General features: G+C 37.7%; 2 protein-coding genes across 4 annotated transcripts in view; one reads left to right on the top strand and one right to left on the bottom strand.

The window, feature by feature from the left end:
• Positions 1 to 582: 582 nt before the first annotated feature.
• LOC107724480 (arginase, non-hepatic 1-like) lies at positions 583 to 7,487 on the bottom strand. The gene is made up of 8 exons (XM_016533447.1): positions 7,096 to 7,487; positions 6,929 to 7,001; positions 2,493 to 2,667; positions 1,895 to 2,054; positions 1,652 to 1,746; positions 1,236 to 1,340; positions 802 to 938; positions 583 to 710 (listed from the first exon to the last, which is right to left on the bottom strand). The coding sequence occupies exons 1-8, from the start codon at positions 7,204 to 7,206 to the stop codon at positions 583 to 585; spliced, it is 984 nt and encodes a 327-aa protein (XP_016388933.1). The 5' UTR covers positions 7,207 to 7,487.
• A 1,555-nt stretch (positions 7,488 to 9,042) lies between these two features.
• Positions 9,043 to 14,147, top strand: part of LOC107724189 (RNA-binding protein 25-like) — a 7,387-nt gene continuing 2,282 nt past the window's right edge. For all 3 annotated transcript variants that reach the window (XM_016533024.1, XM_016533014.1, XM_016533005.1), the window contains exons 1-6: positions 9,043 to 9,247; positions 9,464 to 9,575; positions 9,665 to 9,714; positions 10,073 to 10,246; positions 10,705 to 10,762; positions 11,130 to 11,290. In XM_016533024.1, the coding sequence (XP_016388510.1) occupies positions 9,482 to 9,575; positions 9,665 to 9,714; positions 10,073 to 10,246; positions 10,705 to 10,762; positions 11,130 to 11,290 (537 nt within the window). In that variant the 5' untranslated portion in view covers positions 9,043 to 9,247; positions 9,464 to 9,481. The remainder of the gene's footprint in view (positions 9,248 to 9,463; positions 9,576 to 9,664; positions 9,715 to 10,072; positions 10,247 to 10,704; positions 10,763 to 11,129; positions 11,291 to 14,147) is intronic.

Genomic DNA, 14,147 nt, shown 5'->3' with positions numbered 1-14,147 from the left:
ACATCTACAAGCAATATGAATGCTCCTGAGCTAAATTTCAACTGTCCCAGATAAGGGTATGAATACTTACGCAATGGAATCATTTAAGTTTTTTATTTTTAATAAATTTGCGAAGATGTTAAAAACCTGTTTTTTGCTCTACCATTATGGTGTATGGAGTATAGATTGATGTGGAAAAAAAGTAATTTAAAGCAGTTTAGTATAAGGCAGCAATATAACAAAACGTGAAAAAAAATGAAGGGGTATGAATACTTTCACAAGGCACTGTATATATATGAAGGGTATACATTAGGCTACCTCTTAAGCATTTTCGGGAGTAAAAAAAATAAAAAATTGGTGCCATAAAATAATCCCCAAACAGCTGTCAATATCAAACAAAAATATTTAAAGTGGTGTTCTTTTTAAAAAAAATCACTGTTTGTAAACTACATTGGCACAATCAGAGATGAACCAGTCAAAAGTAGTTATTTGTGAGCAAACGAAAAATTTCTTGTGTGAATCCAATGCAACATTTTTTTGAGAATGCAAAAGCATTGACATTTTTTTTCCATCACCGTGTCCCTTTAGAAGCTCTGTAGAGCACTAGTAATCCAGATTTTCTGGATCATTGTGATCCAGTCCATTTTGCTTTGAAAAATCAGAATCCACAGCCTCAGGTGTCGCACCTAGTGTGGGGTTCACTTCAACCACATCCATCACAGAGAGTAAACCTGTGTAGTCCAAAACAAAAAATATTAGCGTCAAGGTTTTTGGATTTATTTGATTTCAAAGACATCAGTTATGTGAATGGTAGATCTATACCTGTGTTATGGATCTCCTCTGTTACGTAGATGCCCTCTCTATAGGTCAATCCTCCATTAACGGGAGTTCCAGTGGCAGGAGCCAGGGACGGGTCAAATGCATCGATGTCAAAGCTCAGATGGATCGGCCTTTGTTTCCTGATATAAAAACAAATAACAGTGACAAATTACATAGGTTGTTTGATTGTGATGTAGTGTACACAGATGAAACTGAGATAAAGTGCTACAAATTATTTATGACATTAAACATGTAAGTCAGGTTAAATAAGGCCGCTTGTGGGCTTGTATTCCTCCAGAAAACTACTCTGCCCCCATTTACAAAGTTCAATATTACACATGTAGAATAAGCAGCAACATGCAATTTGTTGCTGGTTGTTTACAGAAGCACCACTACTAGGTAAATAAGTGTGTATGTTTTTCGCAATATCACTATACCTTGCCAAGAGGTGATCCAAAGTGACCTCCATTACCCTCTGAATGCCCATTCTGTCAATATCACGCATGGAGAAATATTGGATTCCCAGGGTCTTCAGGATTATACTGAGAGAGAGCAATAAGATCAAATTGGCTAGTAAAATAAAAGTAGTGATGCTATTTTTTCTTTCTCTTTATATATGCAGTACACACACACATACTGTATGTATTATAGTGGATTCACCATCCAAATTGGTCTGATTTAGTCTCATGTTGGCTTCATCGTAAACATTTATTTTGTGCCCTATTGGTGGTTACAGATAATGTTAGTTATATTAATAGCCTATGGATTGCAACAATTGGTGATTTAGTAGCATAGGCTTTAGAGAACAGGCAACAGGTGCCAAATCCTGGATGACAGAACATAGTGTGCTTACTGCTCGCCTGGATCCACATCTCTGAGGCCAATGTAGACCAGATCTCTGGCAGACAGGAAAGGCTTCATCCAAGAAAATCCAGGAACTTCTGGCATCTGCAGGTAAGAAAGCAGAAGATAATGGCTTTAGATGTTCTAAAGAACAAAGCTTAGAGATTTCTGGGGACAAATTACTTTTAAATTTACATGATATCAACATTTCTTTTAACTGTTGGATGTAATTTTGTGCATGGATGCTAATCACCTTGTTCTGCAGGTCCTTAAGTAAGAATGCTACAGATTGGCCGTGGAGGTTTCCAGAAGGTGAAGTCAGAGGAGTGTTGATATCTGCGTGAGCGTCCACCCATATCAGACACAGGTCAGGGCACTGCTGAGCGTGACCTTCCACTGAACCAATCGCTAAGCTGCAGGGATGAAAGTATTACAAATGTTAATATTTGATGATTTTGGCCTTTAATAGAACAAATTCAACACAGTCTGAGACTACATTGAATTTTTTCATTTGTCAGACCAGTTTTGATTAGAAAATTTTGGATTAAGCTAACTGGAAATACAAACAGCTTCTTGAGTCTAAAAGACAAACCTTGACCTTTCAAAAACAAAGTGATAAAACTGATCTCAGTTTAGCCAGAGCGCCACAACATTAATTTGTGCTTGTGCCAAAAAGACATAAATGGAAAGACTAGTGGAATAAGTAACTAATTATTAACACTGACATTTTCCATGATAAACACTAATAACTATACCAAGATAAAAGGCTTTGTAGATAAAAGATTGTACTTTTAGCCCAAGATTTAACATAAAAAAGCAAAGACTTTAGATTAAAAAAAATAATTGTGTACCTATGGTCTCCCCCCAACATGATGCAGGTGTGTCCCGCCCCCACCGCACCACTCACAGCTCCCGACAGCAGCTGATTGGCACGTCCAACTGTGCGTGGGAACGGCACATGCATAAAGTGCTCATCTTTTTCCAGATGCTTGAAGGTCAGGTCTCCAAAATCATGCACAGCGTAGTCTACAAAAAGACAGGACATATATATTAACTAATGACATGTCAAGGTTTTCTTAACATGGCCATTACAATAAACGTTGTTAAAGTTTCCACACTTTCAGCCTACTCCGACCAAGCACATATGCTTCTTTCTAAGACTGTATGACTGACAGGTCTGTCACTCAATTCCAGCATGAATCTGACCAAGCCATGTAGTGTCATATAGAAATGTAGGTAGAAACTCCCATAGGTGGACACTGATGAAGGTCTAAACAGCTGATGGGGCCCACGATGACAGAACCAGACCAGCCGCAGTGACTTCGTGACAGTGTTGAATTACTCATCATCAGATTTTAAATGACCAATGATGGACTTGCATACCATCATGTGGCCTCTTAACAGGAATAGACGTGAACACTGTGGCACAGTTAAGTTTTAAATAAGTATATTTAAAATACTAGATTTGAAAACAAGCAAACTATGAGGAAATTAAGGAGTTGGCCATGATAGTAGCATGAGGGATGGTCGTCATAAGCTAAGACAGAGGTAAGGGTTAAAGTTGTATTGACTTAACTGCATTTGAAGACTTCAGGTTCATTTGCAGTTCTTGCTCAAAGAAATTTTGAGAATGAGCATGTTACATTTCAGCTCTCTTTTGTGTATTTAATGTAACGCCTTGCCATATGCAAGACATTTACAGCCAACAGTTGGTGAAGAGAGCAAGACTATATTTGTTGCATTGGATAAGGTAAGCTTTGATATAGTTTGGTCAAGAATGCTCGCCATATATGGTGCTATGGTTATTTTCACAACTACAAACATGTGATGCCATGAGCCTGTTAAAGTGATGCAACAAATCATCATTTTATCATTAGGTTCTACAGATATTTTTATGTTAAAATTAAGGCTGGACAATAATTAAATATCAATATATATCGCAATATTTTTTTTTCAATAACGGTGATATGATTTTAAACATTTCCGATATTTCAATATACTTTACCAGTGTTTCCCATATTGATTTATTTGTGGTGGCCCGCCACAATATCAACACTGACCGCCACAAATAGATTGTCCAAAAGGCTTTGACAGTTTGACTTAGTTGAATAAACATAAGCACTGCACATTTCAAAATCAAAATGCGGCGTGGGTGTTTTATATGAATGTATCTTTGAAGGGAACCTTCAAGAAAAGTTTCGATGGCATTTTCATTTTATTTGATAAAGCAGCGTTCATGAGCGGAGCGCTGCTTTGTTTATAGCTGTTACCGGGAAAACCGCTGTTTCTGCCGCGCCAAAAGCGCCTCCTGCTGGCAGAGAATGAATTTGCATTTTCAATCAGCCCGTCTCCAGCAACATGTATTTTTGTTGTTGCTCGCTCTTTTTTGTTTTCTGCAGCAACTGAGCACTTTTCATATTCTTTATCCTGGCTCAAGCACTTTTGTTTCAAGAATAATCAGCCTTATGTTATATTTTATATAGTTAGAGTTTAGTTTAGTTAAAGATATTAATATTAATAAGGTGACGGTGATTTCACATTTCTTGTTTGTATGAAGGCTAAATACAAATAAAAGGTGAACATTAATTTATTTGTACCGTTTTTATTTCTTTAAAATATTATATAGTTTTATAGGAAGAGGTTTCATAGACTTAGCAAATTAATTTTTTTAATGTAATTTTTTTCAAAAAATTTTAGGTACAGACATCCGTTGTAGGCTTTTTTTTTAATATATATTGCTCATATCGATATAGTATCGATCGAAATCAAGAAATATATGTAGATATGTGGGGGCGTGTTAGAACGAGCCGTTTTAGGGGGGCGTGGCAGAGTCTTAACTTTGATAAAGAATATCTCTTTGGTTTTGAGACTTTAGTCTTTGCAACTTCAGGGATCTTATCTATGCACAATCAACTTGTAACACTCCAAAGAGAAAGGAAAACTTGAAATCGCATCATATGACCCCTTTAAAGTTTTTTCCTCAAGCAATCCAACGTACTAAAGTGTCCCAAGAAAAATCCCAATAAAATGTCCAAGAGAAATAAGTCTGTAAAAGAGCTAATGAGACAAAAAATATATACAACAGCGCCCCATTTTCAGCGATAATAAGGGAAAATCCTCCACAGCTAAGGTCAAACGGGGTCTTCGAAGCTGTGTCATAACTAAGTCATTTGTTCTTAACCGCCGACGGAAAAAATCTCAGGCTTAAGATAGCAGGAACTATCGCATTACATGGAGAACATGGAGTTACGTAAAGCGTCCCTGCGCTCTGCACGATGTTTGTGATTAACAGCTGACTGACTGACTGTAGCCGAGACTGACGAAGTGACTTGCACATTCCGACTAGTAACTCTGGAATGTCATGACTCAAGCATTTGACGTTAAAGGCGAATTACGCCTTCTTTCCTGTTATTGTTATTAGAAGTAGTAATAGCAGCAAGCCGCTAGGCATGTCAAAAGTAATATTCTGGTAGCAAGTCGATACTAAAATTAAAAAGATGTAACGGTATCACTCTCTCTACAGTACCAGCAGTGGCTGGCTCGCGCCTGGCGGTAACGTGGATGCTCGCGTGCTTTTTTACAGTCTATGGTACGGACAGATACACTTCAAAATTCAGTGAAAATGCACGTCTTTGTCGTGTATCAATGTAAACACGGTAAGTTATTTAAATAATATTATTATTATTATTATTATTATTCAGGGAAATATACAGTAGTCGTTTTGGAATAAAAAAAAACTTTTCACATACATGACTTTTAAATGCACGAATGTTTAGAACTGGAAAAAAATTTACCACTGTTTTGTGTTCGGTTTCTTGTATTTTGTTTAACAGCTCTCAAGTGCTTGCCTTTAACATTTAAAAATAGCATTAGTTTTTGCTTTATTGAAAATGTGTCAAAAATCGTGAAAATTCACTGGTATTCGTGACTACTGTAGACAGTGGAAGTTTTCCCTTTCCACCTCATACTTTCCAGAAAGAAAATATAATGCATGACACATTCATTGTTTATTTAGTTAGTTCATAAGGAATAATTAATTATGGAAACTTGTAATTAAAAACCACGAATGTTCTCCAGTAATTTGAAGCCATCCGTCCCAGAGCTTTTGTTACAGAGTCCTGGCGGGAACTGCTTCCACGACAGAAATCCCATGACCTCATCAGGTTCATTTCTGACTAGCCTAGGCGACCCAAAATAACATCTGCCTGTATCACGCTCCACCTGAAAACTGCATTCAGGTCCACATCTTTTTATCTATTTTTACATGAGTTTGCAGCCCGAGTCAGCTCATCTGAAACCTTATCCTCACTACAACCCCAATTGCACAAACATTAATAAGGCCATTAAACTTATATAAAAAAACGGCAAGACACCGGGTGGGGAAATGACTAAAAACTTAAGTTCCATAGACACGTTATTTAAAAGTAAAAAAAAAACGCGTTTTTACCTAAAACAAAACAATGGAAAGCAGCGCAGTGGAATGCAAAGCCGCATTCTGTACGAATGGACCCGCATACCGTTCCTGAATTAAACGTTGCTTTGAATAGATGCGTTTGCTAAATTACATGCAAGTTCCCTACTGCGCCATCCCTAAAGTCTATTGTGAATTATAATACCATATTGTTATGTGCTGCGGCAGCTCGTCTCATAGCATTTCTGAATGTGTGGAGGAACTGCAGTACACGTACTGTAAATCTACACTTCACTTTCTCTCTCACTGCGGCCAGACAACATCCAAAACTTCTTCACTGACCGAAACTCTTTCACTTAAAGTATTCCAGTCATAAAATACTATAGCAAAACTATTATTGCTACATTAAACAGATTGTAAATTAATTTACGTTTGGATCGTTGGGTGATGTAACAGTTAATCCAGCGCTCTTTCTGATCCTCACCCGCCACGAATTTATTTAAAGGCATAATTCACCCCAAAAACGAAAATCGTCACACTCAGCTAAAATTGAATATTTACCTTCTTGTTTCAAACCCGCATGCCTTCTTTACAAACTTCTTTGATCATCAAAATGACAACCTAGCTCAGTCATCATGCAACTTTCAATGCACCAAAAAATTTTTTTTTTTTTAAATGATGCAATAAAGTGAATGGTTCCTTAAGCAGTCACTACCCATCCTTTGGAGGGTACATAAATGATGACATAATTTTCATATTTGGGTGAGTTATCCAAATATATATAATTCCCCGAGTCTGAGTCTTAAAAATCTATAAATCTATCTACCTCTATATGTCTAGAGAGAGATACATAGATAATACTAATGATGTACTTACCCAGATTTGAAAGTCTCTCCACCAAACCCGCATCCCGGATGGCTTTGGGTCCATGCTCCACCCCTCTCCTTTTCTGAGTGAAAATCGTAAAAAAATACAGTTATATCACTATGTTATACACCGGTGAGTTTGTGTGAGTTCTAATTAAATAAATCTATATTTCTGACCTGTCCTTTGGAAAACGGAGCTCCCAAAACAGCAACAGAATGCGATCGGTTCTGTTGGCAGGAACTCAACGTGAATCTCAATAATCTAGACAGTGGTCCTCTCAAGGCCATGCTGACTCAACCGGAGAGTTATGAAATGCAATACAAAAACGCAGCGGAAGGTTGTCTCAAACGAATAGCCTGTCGCCCGATGTGGCTGTTGAATCCCAAAGAACTGCCACGACGTTTTTCTTTAAGTCTTCCACTTAATTCATATTCATGAGTTCGTGAATAGCGGAAGGTGAAGCTCAAGCTACACGCCTTGGGTGAAATCTCAAAACCGCCCCCCAAAATCTAACAGTCCTCCAGCATCCAATTGTTTCCGCTTAGTGCGGCGTGAACCACGTTTTTCTATTCATAGAGCGGGCAACCTGCGTCACACCCGATGACACACCTTCCTCCCAGCCAATCAGAAGCTCCGCCAGCGTGAGTTTGTTTCAATGAGCGAGGCTTTGGGCGAATGAGTGGCGTGATACAGTAGCTGGGGTGCCTTTTTTGTGGTGTTGGAAATTTCCATCTCTGCACTGTCGACTGCATATGTTTTTTTTTTGGCTTGCCTAATGTCTCGTCAACAAATTCCCGTCTTACAGATGCAGTGGATCAAAACAGATCCAGTGTCCATAGCATTGCTGCATGACTGAATATTTATGTTCTATAGAAATGTCTGGAATACCAGTATGACGAGGACTGGCAAGTTGTTGACAACTTTGGCCTAATTTCAGTGTTTATATCCACTTCGAGCAAATACACAGAAGTTGACTCATATACATAACTACACATTCGTATATAATTCATTGAGATTTATTGATTGATCAGTTTAGTTTAGCTAATCACCGATCTGTAATAAAGAACATTATAGAAAGTGATCAGTAAATGGAGTCAATATTTTCTGCACCTTGGCTCCATCTGGTGGTAGATTTTTTTTTAGATTTGGTTGGTCTTTTCTTTCTTTTTTTTCCCTTCAGTCCATGGTTTAGACACACACACACACACACACACACACACACACACACACACACACACACACACACACACACACACACACACACACACACACACACACACACACACACACACACACACACACACACACACACACACACACACACACACACACACACACACACACACACACACACACACACACACACACACACACACACACACACACACATATATATATATATTGTTTACATGGCCAAATTTTGCATTTAATGTCATGTTAAATGTGTTTATCAGATTGCCTTGCTAATGCATTATTTGGGCGACATTATTGCGCCTTTGAAATAGTTTACTATTTCTGCAAAATGTAAGCCAGCTGGACGTTTGGTGGCGCTGTAGCATTGATGTAATGTTGTGTGCTGTATATCAAAGCATTTCCGGGATATTTTCTTGTTGGGTGGAATGTTTTCGGTTTTTTTTCCTATGCACAAAAGTAGTCTTCGTCTAGGGGGCGCTCGCGGGCTCAAAAAAGCAGAATTCTTTTATTCAAATCTCGGGTGTTTTTGTCCTACTGAGCACATTATTAATCTAAAATCGGTATTAAAATAAACAAATTAATTTCAACGATTTGTATCTGACATAGAAAAAAAAAACACCATCCGCATCATCCATCTAAAAAAAAGAAGAAGAAAAAAAAGAAGAAATACCAAACAAATGTGATTGGTCCGTCCTGATTTGCGCTGAGAAAAGTATCAGGTACCACGTAACAAGGCCGTCAACGTGCTGCTTCAGCAGCGTTCTTGACGACATTATTTTAAACCCGAACAATCACACTTACAACTTTTAATAACTCACACTTACAATAATGAAGAGAAAAATCTCAATAATGAATTATAAAGCGTGAGAATTATAATTGTAACCCTTCATCCATACTAGGTCACTAAGCCCCGCCCATCTGTAACACAGCTCAGGCGAAATTGCCATTCTTGTCGCTGACGATATTTTTTGGATTTTCTATGGATGCTATTTATTATCAGAGGAACGCGTGACCAACTCAAAAGAGAAACATTAATTATTTTACTGATCGTGACGTTACATATCCATTCCTGTGGCGGATAGGATAGGAGGTGTTGTTATTTTCAGGGGCGTTGATATACTAAAACCGAATTGGGTGAGTCTTAATCAATAATATAGTAAATACATAGGAAGAAAAATATTTTCCAGCCAGCCTCCTAGTTCAATTAGGTTATGATGAAGTGTAGAGTTTTATTGTGGATGCATTGGGTGTTGATTCGTATGAATCATATTGTAACCTGAGTGAAATCAGAGTTAAGATGACTTTGTATGGCCAAACGCTCTTTGGAACTGACATAAATCTCTCTGACAGATCGGTGTATCAGCAAACATGTCTTTCCCTCCTCATCTGAACCAGATAGCCCAGTTACCCCCTGGCATTTCCCCCTCACAGTTTGCTGGGTTTCCAACCACTGTACCTACAGGTAACGTTACGTCATGAAGAGATATGTATATTCATATATATATTGACGTTAGAAGTGTATAATCTTTGTTTATTTATATTTTTCCTCAGCAAGTCCGATAATTCCAGTCCCAGTGGGAATGATGCCTCCCTCTCCAGCGGTATGTAAAGAAACAGCTGAAACGTTTGTTTTGGTTTCCTTGGTTTGTTTTAAAAATTAACCCTGTTACCAGGCTGAGAAACATTTCCTAGAATATTTCCTAGAAAATCAGGTTTTACAATGTGCCGTATATGTGTGATGTCTGTAGGCTATTTGCCATACACAGATCCTAAATGCAGAGGCCATACCAGATCTTATTGTGCTTTACTCCTGACCATTTTAAATAATAAGCATACATGCCTGTGCTTTTTGTAGCAGCAAGATGAAACATTTCAGATGCATGGAACTGTCAGTCCGGTTGTGTTTATTATGCTCTGTGCAGTTTGTACTCTACAGTTTGTTCCTGAAATATGCTGCAGGTTTTGATACAAACTGCAATGCCAGTAGTTCAGAAGCTGACTAAGGACTCCTTTGGCACCCGTAACAAGGACTCAGAGGAAGGTACGGGTAACAACACAGGACCGACCACCACAGTGTTTGTTGGAAACATCTCAGAAAAGGCCTCTGACATGTTGGTGCGGCAGATGTTGGCAGTAAGTGTTGGGAATTTATTCAACAACTTTTATCTGCACAGTATCATTAAATCTCTTAGACACATCACCTTTATAGAATTAGTTCTCTCAAGAATTAAAATTCTGTCATCATTTACTCACTCTTATGTCACGGAGCACATCAAATATGGTAAAAGGAAGTTCAACCTTACTTGCTTGACACGAGAACCAATGAGGTTTGTTGCAGATTGATGTGCTCTATGTATGTGCGCTGATCAAAAATATCCTAATTTTTGTTACAAAGATTAATAAAAGTCATGTGAGTTTGGAACAACAAGAGGGTGAGTAAATGATGAGAGAATTTAAATGTTCCTTTTAAGTTGATTAATACATCCATTATTTGACCTGGTGTTCATGGGAATGTCTGTGTTATGTAGCATTTTGCTCAGGATGTTTTCATAGTCAGCCTGTCACAACAAACATTTTCCTCTCTTCTGCAGAAATGTGGTTTAGTCCTCAGCTGGAAAAGAGTCCAGGGGGCTTCTGGAAAACTGCAAGGTATAAAGTCAAACTATAATAATCATCAGTGCATAGTGTGTCAGTCTTTTGTAGTACACCGTTTTTGACAAAGATCTTATTGGTAAGTTCTAGCCAAATCATTTTTTTTTACAGACTTGGTATTTTCAAAGTTAGCTTGACTACTATAGGCCCAGCAGCTTAGATTTTTCTTAAGGATCTCTATCCAGGATTGTGTTGGTAATTGTAAACATGGGCTTTCTTAGACAAGTGTCCTCTGCTCTGTTTTCCTCTCCTAGAAAAGAACAAACAGGAATATGTTCAAAAAGAGATAAATTTGTCATCTGTCCGCCCTATCTGACCTAATGTTGTGAACTTGATGCATTTTAATGTGTGTTTGTATGTGTAGCGTTTGGTTTCTGTGAGTACAAAGAGCCAGAGTCCACTCTGAGAGCTCTCCGACTGCTTCATGAGCTGCAAGTGGGTGATAAGAAGTTACTTGTGAAGGTGGATGCAAAGACCAAAGCTCAGCTGGATACCTGGAAGGCCGGTCAGAGGAGACGAAATGGGGTAAACAAAAAAAATTCATACTTTTATTCAGCAAGGACCACTGTAAAACCTAACAAATGTCCTAACTAACACTTTTTAGTTTACTTTACTTAATGTACAACGATTGGTTGATTTTAATTATAAAAATCTAGTAATGTGTAATATTTGCGTACTATGCCTTTGTTACTCAGAAAACCTAAGATAAATTGATTGTTGAGTACCATTATATCAAGCTAGTTTTTAGTTCCCGGCATGCTTTGCATTTTGACTCCAGAAGTAAATTTTGAAATTAAGTGTTATTTTATATGTTTCTGCTCAAGATAAATATGGGGGAGATCTGTTAGTTTTTAATGTTCTGTTTTAAAAGGGGTTCTATTATGTCTGCATTTTTGGAGCGGTTGCCACTGTGCTAAGGAGTAGAGCCTGTGGTTAGTTCAAGGATGGCTCTGTAAACATTAAGACTATAGACTGCTTTATTTAAAAACCATTAACTGCAGCTGTTGATGCAGTGATAGTCTCTCTGTTGGTTATGTTAGCACATGCATGTGTGCTATTGCTAACTGGACAGTTGATGCACTTAATTTAGTGAAGCAAAACTTACTTGGCTGCTTTTTTTAAGTAAGGGTAACTAATTAGATTTTACAATAACACATTGAATTAAAATGACGAGCATGATTGAGTGCCAAATCAACATATTAGAATGATGTCTGAAGAATCAGAATCAGAAAGAGCTTTATTTGCCAAGTGTGTTTGCACACACAAGGAATTTGTCTTGGTGTCAGGAACTTCCAAGTGTAGAAAGTACAGACATAGTGCAGACATGCATATCATTTAAGGTAGTAAAATGAAATAAAACACTAACAGACAATAAATAAAAAATAACAATATGGTAATAAAATATAGCGAAAAAATATATGTCAATAGACAGAATTATGAGTGTGCATATGTGCTATTTACAGATTAAAAAGTTTTGATCAGTTATTTACAGATGTACAGTCCTGAGATGTGTTATGTATTGTTTAGATGGAATATGGCCTGGGGTAAAAAGCTGTTCTTGTGTCTGGCTGTTTTGGTGCTCAGTAGCGCCGACCAGACGGCAACAGTTCAATGAGAAAGTGGGCTGTATGTGAGGGGTCCAGAGTGATTTTCTGAGCCCATTTCCTAACTCTGGAGGTGTAAAGTTCTTGGAGGTTAGGCAGGGGGCACCAATAATCCTCTCAGCAGTCCTGACTGTCTGTTGTCTCTTGATGTCTGATTTGGTAGCTGAACCAAACCAGACAGTTATAGACAAACAGGACAGACTCAAACTTCCTCAGCTGGCGAAGGAAGTACAGCATCTGCTGGGCCTTTTTTCTTTATTACAATAGAGTCGATGTGAATGTCAAGGGCATAGGTTTGATTTTGACATTGGTGGGGACATGTCAACACCACCCCCCCCTCCACCAGCCAACATATTCATGATTCATTAAAAGAGTTTTTTATTTTTGAATGTACAATAATTACACAATTTTGATTATGTAAACCAACAACATAAAAAGACTATTCAGTCTAAAAGAATATTCAGAATACAGTTTATTAAAAATACAAATTTCACATTAAGCATTATAGGATGCTTCGTACATTCAGTTTAACAATATTAAGTTAAAGTTAAAGTGGGTAATCTTATTCATTCAACTGAACTGTGCACGTATGTTTTAAACTCTTCGCCTACCTTATGTTCTTATTCTGGCCAAAAATGTGCGTCCTTGAAAGCGCACAGTTTTCTACCTTATTTACTTTAACTTCTCAGGTAATATCAATGGAATGACCCATTTCAAATGCAGCCGAAAATACAACAACAGTGGTTAGGCTATACATATATTTAATTGTTTGATTAAAATTATTGCTATGGACAATTTAGTAGTCGCTGGATATTGGTAGGGACATGTCCCTAGCATCCCTACCTAATTCTACAACCTTGGTGAATGTCCCACTTCAGGTCCTGTGAGATGGTGGTTCCCAGGAACCTGAATGACTCTACTGCAGCCACAGTGCTGTTCATGATGGTGAGTGGGGGGAGATTTCTCCTGAAATTCACAATCATCTCTACTGTTTTGAGCGTGTTAAGCTCCAGGTTGTTAAGACTGCACCAGACAGCTAGCTGCTCAACCTTGCTTCTATATGCAGACTCGTCACTGTCCTGAATGAGGCAGATGACTCTATTCTCTTTATTGTTAGTGTTTTATTTCATTTTATTACCTTAAATTATATGTATGTCCACACTATGTCTGTACTTTCTGCACTGGAAGCTCCTGACACCAAGACAAATTCCTTGTGTGTGTAAAGATACTTGACAATAAAGCTCTTTCTTATTCTGATTCTGAAGGATCATGTAACACTGAAGACTGAAGAGTAATGGTTACTGAAATCACAGGAATAAATTATATATTAAAATATATTAAAACAGTTATTTTAAATAAATGTAAATAATATTTCACTGTATTACTGTTTTCATTGTATTTTTGATTAAATAAATGAAGCGTTGGTGAGCATAAGATACTTTCAAACATAAAAAAATCTTACAGATTCCAAACTTTTGAACAGTAGTGTGACTCAACTTTAAAGGGGTCATATGATGCTTTTTTAAAGATCATTATTTTGTGTATTTGGTGTAACAGAATATGTTGACATGCTTTAATGTTCAAAAAACACATTATTTTTCAAATACTGTACATTATTGTAGGTCCTCTATGCCCCGCCTCTCTCAAACGCTTCGTTTTCTACAAAGCCCCCTCCTTTGACAAGCGCAGTCCGCTCTGATTGGCCAGCTGACCCAGTGCACTGTGATTGGCCGAACACCACAAGCACACGTCGGAAATGAAACGCCCCTTACCATAAT

The sequence above is a fragment of the Sinocyclocheilus rhinocerous genome, unplaced genomic scaffold (assembly GCF_001515625.1).
Source record: "Sinocyclocheilus rhinocerous isolate Xijiao unplaced genomic scaffold, SAMN03320098_v1.1 scaffold1515, whole genome shotgun sequence".
Taxonomy (NCBI): domain Eukaryota; kingdom Metazoa; phylum Chordata; class Actinopteri; order Cypriniformes; family Cyprinidae; genus Sinocyclocheilus; species Sinocyclocheilus rhinocerous.
The sequence above is the reverse complement of the archived record's forward strand: the minus strand, read 5'-3'. Positions and strand labels throughout refer to the sequence as shown.

Coding starts and splice junctions, on each gene's coding strand:
- LOC107724480 (XM_016533447.1), bottom strand. CDS start 7,206: ATGGCCTTGAGAGGACCACTGTCTAGATTATTGAGATTCACGTTGAGT. Junction 2,055..2,492: donor ATGTTGGGGGGAGACCATAG/GTACACAATTAT, acceptor TCATCCCTGCAG/CTTAGCGATTGGTTCAGTGG. Junction 939..1,235: donor TTGGATCACCTCTTGGCAAG/GTATAGTGATAT, acceptor TTTTTATATCAG/GAAACAAAGGCCGATCCATC.